At 41.0% G+C, this 18,425-nt stretch overlaps 1 protein-coding gene across 1 annotated transcript in view; it reads left to right on the top strand.

The window, feature by feature from the left end:
• Nucleotides 1-17,963, top strand: part of LIMCH1 (LIM and calponin homology domains 1) — a 330,288-nt gene extending 312,325 nt beyond the window's left edge. Inside the window, exons 21-27 of the mRNA XM_047091336.1 lie at nt 1,245-1,375; nt 3,355-3,476; nt 3,748-3,871; nt 5,955-6,041; nt 7,888-7,996; nt 10,210-10,312; nt 16,186-17,963. Coding sequence (XP_046947292.1) covers nt 1,245-1,375; nt 3,355-3,476; nt 3,748-3,871; nt 5,955-6,041; nt 7,888-7,996; nt 10,210-10,312; nt 16,186-16,211 — 702 coding nt within the window. The 3' untranslated portion in view covers nt 16,212-17,963. The remainder of the gene's footprint in view (nt 1-1,244; nt 1,376-3,354; nt 3,477-3,747; nt 3,872-5,954; nt 6,042-7,887; nt 7,997-10,209; nt 10,313-16,185) is intronic.
• The last annotated feature ends 462 nt before the right edge of the window (nt 17,964-18,425 follow it).

Raw genomic sequence — 18,425 nt, forward strand, 5'->3', positions numbered from 1 at the left:
TGCTGACAGCTTGGAGCCTGGAGGCTGCTTTGGATTCTGTGTCTCCCTCTCTCTCTGCCCCTCCCCTGCTCATGCTCTGTCTCTCTCTCTGTCTCTGTCTCTCTCTCTCTCTCAAAAATAAATAAATACTTTTAAAAATTTTTAAAAATTAAAAATAAAAATAAAATAAAATCAATTTGTGAAATGCATAAACCTAAATAGAAGTACTAAACAATAAGGCCAAGTTTCTTACCGGTTTAAATCCAAGACTGGCTATTTCCCTGGAATCGTGTCAGCTACTATGTGGCCATGGTCAAACTCCAGAGACACTTCCTAGGGAGCAGTAAAATCATTACTGGGGCCATGTCTGCTCCCACAGGCTGGCAACCAAAGTCTGTCTGCACTGGCTGGCAAGGCCCTGATTAGTGGAGCCCCGTGCTGGAATGTCCTTCTTACTCCCCATCATTCGCTTCTTCAGTAGATATGTATTCCTCTCTGCCACACCGTACGTTCCTTTGCACCGCATAGTAGCAACAGGATACCAACAATATGCTCTCCCACCAGCTTCCATGAAAGTTGCTTCTAACTCACTCTTCAGATTCCACATGAAATTTATATGTGTCTTCAGGGGCTGGAGACAGCCTAGAAAGGCCGGTCTACCTCCATATCCTCCCAGAAAGATGGTGGAGATATGGAACTGAAGTCATACCAAGACTTGAATAGTCCGTAATCTGTGTAAAAAAAGACCATAATAACTCATGGGCACTAGAAAGCCAAGACTCCTCTGACTTTATTTTGAAAGGTGGGTTTTCTAACCAGTTCTCTTTCATGATAACTATCAAGAGAGATGCAGATTACACACTTATTTCAAATCACTGGAAATCAGTTACCAATCAGTTAAATTAGACAATTGTTTTTTTTAATTGTAGGCAACGTGATTGAAAAAATGTTTCAAATATCCCATGGCCAGAGATGAGTGTTGTCCAGTGTGTTTAAAAACTATATTCAGGGGCGCCTGGGTGGCGCAGTCGGTTAAGCGTCCGACTTCAGCCAGGTCACGATCTCGCGGTCCGTGAGTTCGAGCCCCGCGTCGGGCTCTGGGCTGATGTCTCAGAGCCTGGAGCCTGTTTCCAATTCTGTGTCTCCCTCTCTCTCTGCCCCTTGCCCGTTCATGCTCTGTCTCTCTCTCTGTCCCAAAAATAAATAAACGTTGAAAAAAAAAATTTAAAAACTATATTCAATATTATCTTTGTTTTCTCCATTAGAATAAAATGGACTTGGAAAACTGCCGAGAGGAGGAACAACAGATAAGACAGAAGAAACCAGTCCAAGGGGACAAAAATGATTTATTATTGCTCAAGACCAAGGAAGGTCATTCACTGGAGGAAAAGGGCAGGTATGAACTGTACCAGGCTGTCCATCTAAATGTGCAAAGCCAGGCTCTGCCCATTCGCTCCCAGAAAGGGTACCCATTTCTAATGCAGATCATATTCAGCTTTGAAATTATAATTCCAGTAATACATTGCATATTGCATAAACACATTCTAATAGCTCTGAAGTCAGTCTGAGGAAGGGGAGATAGTGTAGATCGTCAAAGGAACGTGCTGTCACTTCAAAGCTCCAAATCTAAATATCGTTCACCTGAAATGGTTAATGTGTCTGGAGGGAGGGAGGTTGAAATGAGGCCCTAGGGTCTTACCCACTGTGGTTTTACTGGACTTTGCCACTATCCTCTGAGGTGCGAGAAGCTACATTTATTCTGGGTGACAGTATAAAGGATAACTAACACATTGGTTGTGGCTAATCACCCCACCCCGTGGGTTCCACTGTGTCCCATGGGAGATCAGAAAAGGACACGAAGAAACCCGTTGAGCATTCAGAGCTGGGTCAAACTGGAACAGAATCCAGTTGTAGCTATTGGCTATAGTGAGTTTATTCCTAGAAGGAAGGAGCCCACAGAATCCCAGGAAGCTGGCAGTACCCTGCCACCAGCAAGTTTTTGTGAGACAGATGTTTGCTTCTGGGACTCTGAGATACCAGGGAGATATTAGCAAACATGCCAGCATGTGTGTGCATGCACATGTACAAGCGTGCATATATACAGCATGTGTATCCACACACAGCATCCTCAGAGGGACCCGAAGGCATGAAAGGCTAAGCATCAAAGATGGTCTAATTTGGAAGTGTGGCTGGGAGCTGAGCTCTTCTGGTGGGATTTGCTCTGAGAATTCTCCCATGTCCATCAGCTGGAAGACCGGTTGAATTGTGGACATAGGAGCTTCAGGCCCAGGTCCAGAGTCTGCAGAGTCTCTGGAATATCACGCCTGTTTCCAGTTAACGCTTTTCAAAGGAACTTCCAACTTTCGTGCAACGAAAGCCACTACTCGGGAATATCTGAATGAAACTGCCAAGCATTATACATGGATTTCCACTGGTTCTCCAGACACTCCCTGTCATCTCCTGAAACTTGTTTTTCCCAGAAACTTTCTTAAACCTCCTCCATCTCTCCTTCCTTTGCATACAGAATCTACTGCGAGGCCAGCAATTAGTATGGGCTGCCCAAATCCTGTGCGGCCCAAGTGATTTCTACAATAAGTCCTCTCTCATGAAAATCTGGGAGATTCCAGTTAGCCCTGGCATCCCTTGATATTATTGGAGAAGAGCTTTATGGACAGGGAGGTGGGGAAGACATCAGAAATAATGGTTTCCAAGCTTATGAAACTGTGGGTCATGAAAATGTGCAGCATCGTCCAGTGTTTTAAGTCTACTTTACATCTGGTTTAAAATGAAAAGAATAGGGGCACCTGGGTGGCTCAGTCGGTAAGTGTCCAACTTCAGCTCAGGTCACGATCTCGCAGTTTGTGAGTTCGAGCCCTGTGTCAGGCTCTGTGCTGAGAGCTCAGAGCCTGGAGCCTGCTTCAGATGCTGTGTCTCCCTCTTTCTCTGCCCCTCCCCCACTCACACTCTGTCTCTCTCTCAAAAATAAATAAACATTAAAAAAATGAAAAGAGGGGCGCCTGGGTGGCGCAGTCGGTTAAGCGTCCGACTTCAGCCAGGTCACGATCTCGCGGTCCGTGAGTTCAAGCCCCGCGTCAGGCTCTGGGCTGACGGCTCAGAGCCTGGAGCCTGTTTCCGATTCTGTGTCTCCCTCTCTCTCTGCCCCTCCCCCGTTCATGCTCTGTCTCTCTCTGTCCCAAAAATAAATAAACGTTGAAAAAAAAAATTAAAAAAAAAATGAAAAGAATAAATAAACATTTAGTTAGTCCCATTTCTGTTTTCATATTACAGCTGGTACTTCCATGCCCTAAGGGATAGGATACGCTTACTTCAGTTGCTTTCATTTCTGTTCTGAAATATACTGGTTTGTCTTAACAGCCTAACTCAAGGGGCCATGGCTCATTCTAAGAGTCCTGTATCAAAAGGAATCCATCAGGACCGTCAGCTGGATACAGAAACTGGAGCCCTACACTGTGGGATGAACCCACAGCTAGCTCAGGGTAAGAATGGGGATTTAAACCCAATGATTAAATTATTGTAAGCCCCGTAACATGGTTCAGACAGGTGTGACCTCTGCTGACTGCAAGCTTCTCTCATAGCTTATGTTAAACAGCACAGTGAATAGAATCCCACCAGGGTGGGCCCAGAGTCTAGATGAACTCCCCGTTAAGACCACAGCAGGCATTAGCACATTAAAGAAAGGTAACATACAAAGCACGAGGGTGACCTTATTGAACACTAACTAAGTTTATGTTCTTTGCTTGGCCTCAGATCCATCCCAGAGTCAGCAGGTATCAAACCCACCAATGCACATTTTAGAAGATGTGAAGCCAAAAACCCTCCCTTTGGATAAAAGCATTAACCATCAGATCGAGTCTCCGAGTGAAAGGCGGAAGTGAGTAGCCAAATAAGACGCATGTGAATTCCTTTTGTTTGTTCTTCTTTAACTAACAACGGGAAAAGTAGGATGAGATGGCAAGATGTCAGCAGCATTTTTGTGCTTCTCTCCATTGACTCTGAGTGACCAGATGACAAGTATTTATGGATGTTTGAGACAGTCTTCTTGGCAAGTAAATATTCACTCTGATTTTTATCAATCTGTCAGAGCAAAGTAATGTTTTTAACCCACAAATCTAAACACTGGGAAGAGTTTACAGGCCTGTTGTATTATGAATTTATTTAAGTGAGTTAAATTGTCTCATAGACTATCAACAAATGTTCTTTCAAGGAAAAATAAAACTTTTTCTCTCATTTACATGCTGTCCCATTAAGTAACTACCCCAGGTTATATTCTAAGTTTGCAAAAACTGTATTATTTTACAATAAGAATAGTTCCTATCATTTTTGAAGCATGTCAATGTATGAAAGTGTGTTGAAGCGTTTACATATCTCCTCTCTTTTTTATATGCATTTATTCACTGAACTCTTCCAATAACTTTACTGGGTTATGGTTTCCATTTTACAGACGAGAATCTTGAAGCTCATCCAAAGTATTTGACTGGTTAAGTGGTAAAGGAAGTCAAAATAAAGCCATAGTTCCACTATAAGATCATATTTGGACCAGAGGTTCTTGTAATCAGTTCTTAAAAACTAGATTCTACCTAGAACCAGACCACCTGGATTCAAACTTGAACTCTGCCACTTGCCTGCAGAGGACTTTGAGCAAGTTAATTCATCTTTCCCTGCCTCAGTTTCTTCATATGTAAAATCAAGATAATATTAGTACCTGCCTCAGGGGGTTTCATGCTTGGAAGATAGCAAATGTAGAGCTATGCAGTGCGGGTGGTGGTGGTGACTCGTTTGTAAGTTCACCTTTTTACCTTATTTTTATGTTACACTTTTTTTCTCAATGACACATTTTCCCTTTTCTCTTACATCTAACCAGTTTTGTTTCCATATGTTCCAGCGACACGCAAAATCAATAGAAGGTCACATCACAGAGAAGTAATCATTATTGTTGCTGATTCCTGTGTGATTTTCAACCTTTTTTTAAATTTTTTTTAATGTTTTTATTTATTATTGAGAGACAGAGAGAGACAGAGCATGAGCAGGGAAGGGGCAGAAAGAGAGGGAGACCCAGAATCCGAAGCAGGCTCCAGGCTCTGAGCTGTCAGCACAGAGCCTGACATGGGGCTCGAACCCATGAACTGTGAGATCATGACCTGAGCTGAAGTCAGTCGCTTAACCAACTGAGCCACCCTGGCGCCCCGATTTTCAACCTTTTTTAAAGGCAATGTACTTATACTTTAGGGTATTACATGCAAATCTGATACTCTGGAGAAGACACACTCTCCCTGAGGAGGGAGGTTTGAGTGGGCAGCGCTTCAGGGAGTTTTTCTGCAAACGATTTGAAGACAGATGGACTCGTCTCGTTCACTTGTTCACTTCTGTGCTGGCGCTTCTCTTTTCTTCCTTCTTTTCTGTGTTCTGTCCCTTTCTTTACAAATGAAATTAACTTTTTAAAAAAATTTTTAGTGTTTATTTTGGAGAGAGACAGAGAGATACAGTGTGAGTGGAGAGAGGGGCAAAGAGAGAGGGAGACACAGAATCTGAAGCAGGTTCCAGGCTCTGAGCTGTCAGCACAGAGCCTGACACAGGGCTCGAACTCACGGACCATGAGATCATGACCCGAGCAGAAGTGGGACACTTAACTGACTGAGCTACCCAGGTGCCCTTAACTTTTTAAAAAATATTTATTTATTTTTGAGAGAGAGAGAGAGAGTGGGAGTGGCAGAGAGAAAAGAGAGGGAGACACAAAATCCCAAGCAGGCTCCACGCTGTCAGCACAGACCCCAACGCTGGGCTCGAACTCACAAACTGCAAGATCCTGACCTGAATTACCACTAGGACACTCTGTTGTCTTTTATTTGGTTGTCAAGGGAGTTTTGTTTTGTTTTGTTTTAATCTAAAATGTTTTTTCTCGTGGGATGGGCTTCTCTTTATTTCTCATAATTTTTGGCTCCTTTACCATGTTACAGGAAAAGCCCTCGAGAGAATTTCCAGGCTGGGCACTTGTCCCCCTGTTCTCCCACCCCTCCTGGCCAATCACCAAACAGGTACAAGAGGTTGGAAAGCCTTTCTGAGGCTGCTTGGTTTTGCCTAGAGCCTGCTGAGCATGATTTCAACCAAATAAGTGCTTGCCAGACGATTTTAAGAGAGTTGTCCGTCTACCTCTCTTGCTACACACACACACACACACACACACACACACACACACACACACAGACAAGAGGAAAGAATACAGTCGCCATCCGCCTGCAGATTTTCTCAGCCCATGATAGAAAAGGCCAAGTGTATGATGTTGGCACGGATTTGGCCATAGGGCTTTAATTACATTGTGCAGACCTGCAATCTAATAATAAAATCCACTAGACAATTGCTGGGCTCCTCAGCCGGCGCCTCTCCCTCCGAGTTGGCCTGGTCCTTCTAGGCAAGGTCTGCTGATGGCTCTTACAGTGAACCGGGCGGGGGCTAGCTGCGAAACTTCATCCTTCTCTTTACCCCACTCAAGCTCTGTCATGATTGCTTCTGGACATTAATTGGGCCCCATGATATTCTTAAAAGCTGCCTGAGTTCCCATTCACGGGAGAGACGAATCGCTGAGTACTCAGATGTTTTCTTTGATTTGGAGATTTCATTTAACTACCGGATAAGAGGGAAATCCTAATAAATAGAGTTTGCTTGGAGCAACTCTTCCTCTTTTCTTTTGTCTTCCTTTCTGTTTCTTCAGTTCCTCTGTACCCTGTTGGCTTTGGAATGAAATGTCAGATTTTTAAATGTCTTGTGTAATTCCAAGAGCTTTCCAGACAGTAGGCATCGTTGCAATCTGATCTTAGTCGTGGGAAAGCTGCCTTAGAGGACAGCCCTTTAGTGCTGTCCGCGGGGTCCCATTCTAGTCCGGTGGTGGGCCCTGTGCTAGAGGCTGCAGGGGTAGCAGAGATGGGGGAGACTCCGCCCAGGCCCTCCAGCTGCTTACAGTGCACAGAGACAGCCAGTGCCCAGCTCATGGAGGCACAGAGTGTTTACACTGGAAGAGGTGGTGGGTACATAAATCCAGTCCTCTCGCTTTAAAAATGAAAGGGAAACCCAAAGTGAGTTCTTTACACCAGATCATAGAACTTGGTGACAGAGCATAGCGTAGGTCTCATGTCTGCCTGGTACCTATTGGGACGTATCACAGTTGCTTCTCTATTTTTAAACAGCCACAACAGTTTTTTTTCTTTTTCTTTTTTAATGTTTCAATGTTTATTTTTGAGAGAGAGAGAGTGCAAACAGGAGAAGGGCAGAGAGAGAGGGAGGGAGACACAGAATCCAAAGGAGGCTCCAGGCTCTGAGCTGTGAGCACAGTCCCCGATGTGGGGCTCAAACCCACAAACTAGGAGATCCTGACCTGAGCTGACGCCTCACCAACTGAGCCACCCAGGAGCCCCCCCAATCTTTTTTTCTTAATAAATTAAAAGAAATGCCCTAGTGGGCCAATGAGCCAATTATAGAACATTTTAAAGCAACACTGAAACCTTAGTGGAGCTAAATTTGGTGATCTTTTCAGACTTAAGAAAACCTATGATAAATAACATTGAGTCATTTCAAGGCATTTAATCATTGTGGTTGAATAGACACAACATAGACTTCTTAAAACAAATAACTGAAACACACACACACACACACACACACACACCCCAAATTCCATACCATCGTGGAAGCCTATTGTATTTAGCAGTTGTTTGCAACTCATCTCTAATGCTTAATTCCTGCTCATTATCAGTTCAGTAATCACCATTTCATTAATGACATAAACATTTTTAAAATCTGTGGTTTGTTGTTTTTTTTTTTACATGAGGCTACATGTTTGTGTGTTTGACCAACTATTCTAAATGAACATTTTATTGTTACATATATTTTGAAACCTAGGTCTATCAGCGGGAAGAAGCTGTGCTCGTCCTGTGGGCTCCCTTTGGGTAAAGGAGCTGCAATGATCATTGAGACCCTCCAGCTCTATTTCCACATCCAGTGCTTTCGGGTATGTAAGCACCACTCTCCTCCCCAAGTGCAGCTCCGTGATGTCTTCTGGCATCGTTCTGGGCTGAGAAAGTACCTCCTGGAATCCCTGACAGCCTTTGCTTGGAAGGCCAGCCCCTCTAGGTTGTACAGAAGTGCTGTTCTTGGAGCCCATCCTTCAGGATGGAACCGTCCTCCAGCACATCCCTCTGGGATATCGGGCAAGAAGAAGCAAAACCAATTTGCGCAGTGTCTTTCCAAGACTGTTTTCGTTGCTCAAGAGCATATACTCCAGCAGGAAGCAGAGAAAGCCACCCTGGCAGGACAGTGATACCTCTGAATCTGTGAAGGTCATGTGGATTTATTTGCAATATAACATCTTCGCTGCTTCTGACACTCAAGTGACTTGACCTCAAAGGGTTTTTGCCTTGACTTCATGGAAGATGTTCTGTCAATTAAATGGTTAATAGCTAGTTGCAGAATTGTAGGTCTCCGAACGAATATGCCTGTGATGACAGATTGAATATCGCCCCCTCTGAGAAGCTGCCCTGCCCACCAGACTAAGTCAGCTGCCTGTGTTACAGGTCCTTAGAGAGCCTTTCATGGTCCTTGTCTCTCACCTTTTTAAATGTGTAATTATCTTCTCCTCAAATAAACTGTCAGCTCCATACGGGACCATGTCTGTCCAGCTCACCACGATTTCCTCTGAACCTGGCAGAGATGGTGTCAGTAGATAGTTTTCAATGAATGAGTTGATAAATACATTGAAAATGAGGAAGCCTATGTTCTAATCCCAGATCCCCCGCTAAAAGGAGGTGTGCTAACCACTTCTAGCTCATTTATTACAAAACTTACGAGTTGTTCTGTTTCAGCATTTCCTTTTTGTTTTTCACTCATGGACACAGTTCAAGTTAATATCTAATTTTGAAGCTAAACCCTCAAACTCTAAACAAGAGTCATTTTTTCCTCTTCATTAAGCTAACACGCTTTCTTTTCCCCTCTTGAATTTTGTTCTGTTTCTTTGTTGATAGCTTTTTCAGCTATGAAGTAAACTTGCATGGGTTTAAAATAACTCCCACTTTACCTATTAGCTAAGAGAAAGTGAGTGAATTACTGATGTTATTTAATAATCTAGCAGTAATTACTGGAAAGTAAGACTTATCATGGGCAAAACACTACATGGGTACTTAATTAGACTCAATTTATCAATATTCTCATTGTAAAACGAAGCTAGACAATGTATATCCTAAATTGTCTTAGAGTGTTTGAGGCTCAAAGAATATACTTTTTAAAATTTCATGACAATGCCAAGGTAACATGTTCCAACACCAGTTTGTTCTCAGAGACCTTCTCTGAACTTGAAATAATCCAGATGGCAGAGAGTCTTTGCAGTTTCTCAAGGGATTGGAGACTTGCCTTCTTAGCTGTCAAGGCCTTCATTCTCTCTAATTATTCACTTCCTGGAGCTGGTCTGACGCTTAAGGCACATCACCTCTTAGATGTATCCCCCAACCCCTGCGAAGTCGGAGCTTCTCACGTCATTTGGATGAAGCCTTCCTCTGCCCCTGGTGACCTCGGAGCATGAGTCTGAGGCTGGCCCTCTACTTGGGAGCTGGGTCTTCACACCCCCCCCCCCACACACACACCCCTGCAAGAGGCTGGCCTTTGAACCAGCCCCCATTGCCACTTTCTCTGCTCCAACCAGTGCAGTTTAGCCCCCAGCCTCCTCCTGCACTCGGGCTGACTTTGCTAAGAGGTGTTCTATTCCCAGCGGGTTTGTTACTCTGGGTGTTACTGCTTTTAGTGTGGAAATGTAAAGTGGAATCGCTCTTTCCTAGTAATCCTGATCCAGTAGAACAGGCCAACAATTCTGGAAAGCATTTAAAGATTATTCACAGACAAGTGTCAACTGATAATCCATTGGTCGTGGATTCATCTGTTTGAAGTGGCTGTTCTGTCTTGATTTGGGACCAACCTGACATCACCTGCCAGCTTTACAGCCCTGAACAAGTCAGGGAGCCTCTGAACCAGTGTCCTTCTCTGTAAAATACAAGGAGTTAGGATAAATTGCTAGAAGCGTGTTGTGGCTGTAAGTCAGCCCGTGGTGCGGCATCTAACACAACACATGTGGAGGTTGTACACGTGATTGTTGTGTATTTGTGGGAACCACAGCTAAGCATTATAAAGAAATGACTTCTCATACACCTTATAAGTTCTGTTCTTTCTGCCCTACAGTGTGGAATTTGTAAAGGACAGCTTGGAGATGCAGTAAGCGGGACGGATGTTAGGATTCGAAATGGTCTTCTAAATTGTAATGATTGCTACATGCGATCCAGAAGTAAGTACTGGGGTGTGGGGAAGGATGCTTCAAAATGAGTGAGTGCGATCACATGCCTCTTACAGAACCTCCTCATTGATTGACATACCTACTCTGAGGGTAAGATTTATTAGCATCTAGGTGAAAGAAACAATAATGAAATAATCTCTGTTTACCATTTGTTTCCTACTGGAAGTGACATTAACTGTGTGGGCCAAATTCTTTTTATCCAGAAAAAATGTTTTTATCCATTAGTACACCAGCAGGTAAAAACTGTAGACTAAGTTTGAGAACTTGCTTGAGCTCACCATAGAGATTTGGGTGAGATGGAAGAAAGATAACAAGGTCTGTGAAACACTCCTCATTTGTAGAGGCATATCTTTAGAAGACCAGCACCATTTGGGATGGTTTAAATGTGAACAGTGGCTCTCCAGTGTTCATCAGATCAAGCACCAACTCCGCAATGTCTGCATTCCCTGCACTCAGGAGTTTCATGACATGATCTGGTTTTGTTCCCAACTGAATTAAAAGCTCCTTTAGAGACAAAATGATGGGTTCTACTTCTCTGTGAATCCCCACCCCACCTTCCTGCAAAACACCTGAGGACACAAACAGAGCTTGACAAATCCGTGCTGCCCTGAAGCTCCTTTGAGCAGCCTGCCCTCTGGTCATGTCTGGGTCTAAAACCATAGAAGGAAGGTTCTTGTTGGTTTTGAGGGCACCAGGGGGTGCTGTTGCCCAGCTGCTGTTCAGAAAATTCTGCAAGTAGCTCGCCTCTGAATCCTCTCCCCATCATAAGTCCTTCTGCCCATGGTCCTTCTGGTGGGCAACCTAGATAGCAGGAGACGTCTAGCAAATTCAGTCAGAAATTCTACCTTTAAGAAAAAAATGGAAGTGAAGAGATGGAGTTTGAAATGCAAGAATCTTTTATCATTTTTCAAAGTAAGTGAAGGGACATTTTTGGTCTTTTTTAACAGGTCTCTAAATCTGCAAGCCTGAAGATTTTAAGAGTACAATTGAAATTAAGTTGTTTTATTGCTATAGATTTACTAAATTCAGAGAGGCATATTCCTATTTTAATAAATAATGGGAAATAAGAATTGGATCAAACCCAGGTGGTTTTGATCTGTGATAAACGTTTGACTTAAAATCAAAACAGTTCCAACTTTGAGCTTCTGCCCTCAAACTGAACTATTTATACCACATATTATATAGAGATATTAATTTTAAGCTTTTTAAAAATAGATATTTATTTTTGAGAGAGAGAGAGTGCAAGCAGGGGAGGGGCAAAGAGAGAGGGAGAGAGAATCCCAAGCAGGTTCCATGCTGTCAGCACAGGGCCTGACATGGGGCTTGAACCCACAAACCATGAGACCATGACCTGAGGTGAAATAAAAAGCCAGACACTTAACTGACTAAGCCACCCAGGTGCCCCTAGAGAAAGTAATTGTATATAATATATCATTTATATAATATATAATATTGATATAAGATACAATATTGATATAATACATAATACTGAATTTAATTTTATATTATGTATTATTCATATGTGATATATATAAATCTTGAAAAATCTTGAAAAAGAGCTAAAGTCCATAAAATGATCAACAACAAAAAAAACCAGTATACTGTATATAATCTATAAGTATACACACATATATAATATATAGTAATTAAATATATTTATTTAAACTGTATTTTTGTTTGTTTTGTTTTTATACATTAGAATGGAGAACTAAACGCTTTCCTCCCAGATTTCAAAGTGATTTTTCCAATCACCTTCCGTAAATTCCATACATTTTTCTCAACCTCTGTGAACCAGATGAATGTGAACCGTAGAACCAGAAGAGGGCACTGTTAGGTTGAAGGACTGTTGAGCCAGCTTTTAAACGTAGTGTAAATGTGCATTTCTTTCATAATTTAAAGTGCTTGAAGGATGTCAGCAGAGAACAAACCTGAACCCACCTCTGGGTGACAGTGACCTGTTTTCATCCAGATTTTTATTTTGATTGAGACATTGGGTGACTCATTGTCATTTCTTTTGGAAACTAGGTTTTTGGATCTAGGCCAGCAATTTTTTTCTTGCGTATCTATAAAAAAAATTTAACTGCTTTTAATTCCAAATCTAAAGACAAGAACCATGGAGTTGGAATAGTCTATGATTTGTAATAGTCTGGTAAGATGAAAAATTAAAAAGTGATTGGAGGCAGACTAAAAGGATTTTTTTTGTTTATTTTATATTTATAATTAATATTTTCCCAGGATTGTTTTTCTTTGGATACTAAGAAGAAAGCAAGAAGGCTCATCACTTCCCTGCCTAGATCACTTCTATAGACATTCAAAAGAAAAAGTAAATAAAATTATGAATGGCATAAGGTTAGAAAACTGGGTTGTTTAAAAAGATACCAAATTAAAAGTGAAAGTCTCCAAAATTAACCACTGTGAGAGAGGGACAGAGTGTACGTTTATATATTTGTACCCACACACATACACACAGATGCGTATGTGTGCAATACGTCTACCTACACACGTATTGTTTAGACAAAGCTAATCGCATAGTCAAATGTTCTGTTCATTTTGTGGCTCTTGTTTTTAACTTAATGATATATTACGGCAGTTTTTTCATATAACGTATTCTTTCTCCACATTCTTTTCAAAGGCTTTTTAATTCCTGAATACCATCCCATTGTATGGACTTACCATAATTTAAAACTAATTCTCCGTGAATGGGGGCTTTGGTTGTTTCCAGTTTTTAGATATTTTTGTAAAGGCTCCAGTGAACATCCGTGTATATATGTCTTCATGAACAGTTGAAAGCCTATCTGTAGGGTAGATTCTGAGCCATGGGACCGCCAACCATCATGTGCTTTTAAAATTTTCAGGCAACGTGTCCCATTATCTTCCAGAAAAGCACACTTTCCCTGCAAAGTGTATGAGAGAGCCTCTTTCTCTCTCCATGCTGTGTCGCTTCTGGATATCATCAAACTTTTTAAATTTCCACTCTGTTATGTTAGAAAGAGAAAACCTCATTGCTTTGATCTGTATGTCTTTTAACTATAAGTGAATTTGAGCATCTCTTCCTGTGTTTATTGACCATTTATATTTCTTTTTTTGCTATAAAAAATTTATCTTTCTTCTCTACCTTTTACCCATTGTTCTATTGACACTTGATCTGAACGACTTGATCTTTGTATATTAAGGAAATTTTCAGGGCACCTGGGTGGCTTAGTCAGTTGAGCATCCAACTTCGGGCTCAGGTCATGTCTTCACGGTTCATGAGTTCAAGCCCCACGTAGAGCTCTGTGCTGACAGCTCAGAGGCTGGAACCTGCTTCGGATTCTGTGTCTCCCTCTCTCTCTGTTCCTCCCGGACTTGTGCTCTGTCTCTCTCTCTCTGTCTTTCTCTCTCAAAAATAAACATTAAAAAAAATTTTTTAAAGAAATTTTCCCTTTATTTTATCTTCTTTTTTTTTTTTCTTCTTTTTTTTTTTTTTCAACGTTTATTTATTTTTGGGACAGAGAGAGACAGAGCATGAACGGGGGAGGGACAGAGAGGGAGACACAGAATCGGAAACAGGCTCCAGGCTCTGAGCCATCAGCCCAGAGCCTGATGCGGGGCTCGAACTCCCGGACCGCGAGATCGTGACCTGGTTGAAGTCGGACGCTTAACCGACTGCGCCACCCAGGTGCCCCCTCCCTTTATTTTATATTTGCTGCTTATTGCAGTTGTCATTGGTCTTTCCACTTTGTGAACTTTTTTCATAGAAAAGATTTTCACTTAAGGTAATTAAACATATCGTTAGTTAGTTAGTTTTTGGATTCTGGGTTTTGCTTCCTATTTAGAAGAACTTTTTTTTTTTTAATTTTTTTTTAACGTTTATTTATTTTTGAGACAGAGAGAGACAGAGCATGAATGGTGGAAGGGCAGGGAAAGAGGGAGACACAGAATCAGAAGCAAGCTCCAGGCTCTGAGCCATCAGCCCAGAGCCTGACGCGGGGCTCGAACTCACGGACTGCGAGATCATGACCCAGGTGAAGTCGGACGCTTAACCGACTGAGCCACCCAGGCACCCCCTATTTAGAAGAACTTTTACCACTCCAAGGGTTTAGCTGAGATTTCTCCTAGAATTGTTATTTTCCTTTTCACATTAAAGTATACAATCATCAGAAATGTATCTTAGGATAAGAAATGAGATAGATATCCAGACTTATTTTATTCCCAGTTAAAAGTCGTGCAAATATGATATAATAATCCCTTTCGTTCTCACCAATTTGAAATGCCAGCTTTCTCATAACTAAGTTCCCATAAATATTTGGATCTATTTCTGGATGTTTTATTATGTCTTACTAACTTATTTTCTCATATTGTACAGTTTTAATTATTATGGCTTCATAATATGTTTTAATACTGAGTAATAATGGCCACTTTGTCTCCAATTATTCTTTCCAATTTTTCCTAACTCTTCTCTCATGTTTATTTTTCCAGATAAATAGTAATAGTGTTTTGGGCTAAACTTTACTCAGCACATGACAGGGACAATGACCAGCATACCTGAGCATAGCACTTCTCTTTTGGTGTCAGAAGAAGAAAAATATAGCTTAAGAGTGAATAGTCGAGGAGGTAATAACTGGCTTGAGAAGTATAAATACACTTGAATTGGTTGAGTATATCCCAGATGCAATAAAAAGAGGCAGAATGGAAAGAAATGGCTAAAAATCATTTTTCTTTCTTTTTTATTTGATTTTGATCTGAGTTGCAAATAGGGGAGATGGGTAGATGTGAGAGGTGGTTTACATCATAGGCATTCTAAGTGAAACAAAATAATTTCATTGTGTGGAATAATAAAACCTGAATATATAATCCTATTTTCTTCAAGTAACTAGTCACATTTAAATGAAATTTTTCTCTTGGAGGGGAAAAACAGCATAACAGCATATTAAAATGCAATTCCTAAAAGCAATGTAAACAGTTTTTAAGTTCATATGTAAATGGGAATGGAAGTGCAAAACAAATTACCTGTCACAAATCAAGCCGTCACGTCACGTGGCTACCTTGTGCCATTTGTGCTTGGGTGTTGGACGACTGTGCCTCTGTGGCTGTTCCATCATTTACTCTGGTGAAATGCATTTAAAACAAAATCCCCGGGGTCTTTTCCAGTGTCACGATCGCCTCATTACAACTGTGGCACCTAAAATGAAGGAGAAACTTTGTGAAGGTTTCAGCAGGAAATACGGAACCCAAACCATCCTTCGCCAGATAAAATACAAGATGCGCATTAAATTTTTTCTGCCCTATTAAATTTGAATTTCAGATAAACAATGACCTTTTTTTTTTTTTTAGTACGTGTGTGTCCCAAATATTGCATGGTCAGGATTTAGCACAAATATCTCTCAACTATCACATGGGATATACTTACACTAAAACAATATTTGTTGTTTACCTGAAATTCAAATTTTATGGGGTGTTCCGTATTTTTATTTACTAAATCGAGCAATCCTATTTATAAAAGTTCACATGTAGATCAGATGCTACAGATGTTGCAATGTTTTTATTCTTAGAGAAACCAAAACCTAAAGAAACAGAGAGGAGAGATTATTTTCTTGCTTATTTGCCCCAGAAGACAATGTAGAAAACTTGATGAAGATCATCTGATTTAGGATGTTAAGTTCTGGGATGGGACTCAAGAAGGGCATTTCTCACAAGCTCAGGTGATGTCAATACTGCTTTTCCTGGGGCCACACTTTGAGTAGCAGAGTGAGACAAGATTCCCCCCCCCCTAGAGAGAAGAGATTTGGGCATAGGTCATTACTGATACTGGAAATGTCTAAATGTTCTGAGGCAAGAAGTGTGGAGTCCTTTAACCAAATGTTACTCTGTGTTCTTTGTCACAGGTGCTGGCCAGCCCACAACATTGTGACGTGGTTTTCAAGCTTCCAGATTACTCACCGTTTCTTTATTGAGAGTGTCCCCTGGCAACCGTTTAACAAAATCCCAAGTGCAGGGGCTTCTCGGCATTTATCTAATCTTTGAAAGGCTATTCCTAAAGATGGTATCTGTTCTTTTGTAGCACAGTGTTTGTGTTCTTCCGGTTTTTGTTTTGGTTTTGGTTTTGATTTTGATTTTGTTTTGGTTTTGCATTTGCACAGAATATACAAAAGAATACTGAACTGTAATGATCCTGTAGTTCACAAAAAGATCTCAGCATGGGCCACCAGGCTTATGGTTTCAAATGTGTTCATTCTCTTCTCTGAGAATTAATGAGGTAAATGATACAATATACCTGTTTTATTTTAGTCTTTCTAGGAATCAAACACTTCATGTTTACAGAATGGAGCTGCAGAAAGTGCAAGGCATGCCAATTTTGAGATATGTGCTCTTCTGAGACAGAAGCATACGATTCATGCATTTCGGAAACTAAAAATCACATCATATAGCTCTGAGCTATAACTTGTTTTTAACGCAGAGACGCTAGTCTGATAATGTATACTGTAATCCTGAACCATTTGTTACTTACCTTTTGAGGTAGAAGTCATACCAATAAATTATTGCACCGTTAGTGTTAGATTTTGTGTGCTTTGGAAGTTACGTCATTAATATAGGCTGGTCTATATTAGATAAAGAGAACCCTCCCAATATCGGCTAGACATACACTCTGGGACATTGCCCAAGGGTAGGAAGGAACCATAGGGAAATATCTCAGTCATCATTTCCAAAGTCATCACCAAAATCTGTGAGGAAGTTGAATCTTGAGAAGAGTGGTGGGCCAGTGATAGCCGTGAGAGCTTCGTTGCCGGCTTCTCTTCAGGCTGTAGATTGACTAAGAGACTCAATAGGGGGCATACGGAAGCTGTCATCGAGATCAGTCTGTCGTTAGGTGTGGCCACTGCGCACCCTTGCCTGCAAGTTCTCCTTGAGGGCCTGAAGCACAGGTGTCTAAAGAAAAGCATTAAGTCCCTCCTGGTAGGATCCGATGACATATGTTGTGATAAGCCACTGACGTGTGATCAGCAAGAACCTACAGTTCACGTCGTGCCCCACCCACTGCAGTGGACGACTGGTCTCTTCCATCCTCCTTTATCACCAACTCTCTTTACTATCGAGAATTCTGGACCTTGCTCCTGGAGACATTTAGAGAGGAACTCTTGTGGAGAGCTGGTTGACTTTTTGCCCTGTGTGATGAGTTTCAGCTGGCCAAGAAAGGAATCAAGTTACTAAAAAGCATCACGTTTTAGATCTCCAGGCTGTTTTCTTTAAGACTGGGGAAAGGGGAACTATTTATTCTGCCTTAAAATGATGGCAAATAAGTGAGGATGATATTTTGTGAATGTAGACTATGGATATACTCCTAATAGGTTAATGTAGTCATAAAAAGAGATCAAGTAGCTGTTTTTCTGTTGTGTAAGCAATAATTTTTTTCTGTGTCTTATTTGGTATGGCTAGCAATTATTTATTTACATGCTAGACTGTTCTCTGCATGCGGGTTCCATGTAAGTGCAGAAATTTCCTCAGCCACTGGAGGTATTTTGACCATTTTCTCATTTGGATGAGCTATTGTTAGATTGAAATTTATACATCATTTCATTAAAAAATTGTGCCTTATAAAATGCAAAGCTGTTGCACATAGTCAGTGATGAATTATGGATGCAGTACATTGCGGAGATGAAGTCACTTCCAAGTCACCAAGACTTCCCATGGAGGTGTTTGCTGTCTTACAGGAAAAAAGAAAAAGAAAAGAAAAAAAAAAGAAAAAGAAAAATAGAAAAAAAATTAAAAAGTAAAAAGTTTTGAAAATGTACAGATTAAGTTCAATATTTTGATTAACCACCTGCATGTTTTATTAAATATTTTGATAATGTGGATGTTTACACTTTGCATGATATTAGCAGAGTACTTTACCACAAGTAATGCACAAAACATGTACAATATGATCATTCATAACCAATTTTTATAGAATACTTTTTACATGTGGAACTCATCCGTTATGTAAGGATTATATGAATATTGCACATTCTCTTCTGGTTTCACAAACCCATTTATACATATTTCTTAGTGAGACTCATTGTACATGTATTGAAGCCTGAATCGAGTCAAGAAAAATAAAGCCCCATTCTCCCAACTGCGAAATGTGCTT

Source organism: Lynx rufus, unplaced genomic scaffold (assembly GCF_022079265.1).
Source record: "Lynx rufus isolate CCGP_SWC_20201006 ecotype Redwood Valley unplaced genomic scaffold, mLynRuf1.p SCAF_3, whole genome shotgun sequence".
Lineage (NCBI taxonomy): Eukaryota > Metazoa > Chordata > Mammalia > Carnivora > Felidae > Lynx > Lynx rufus.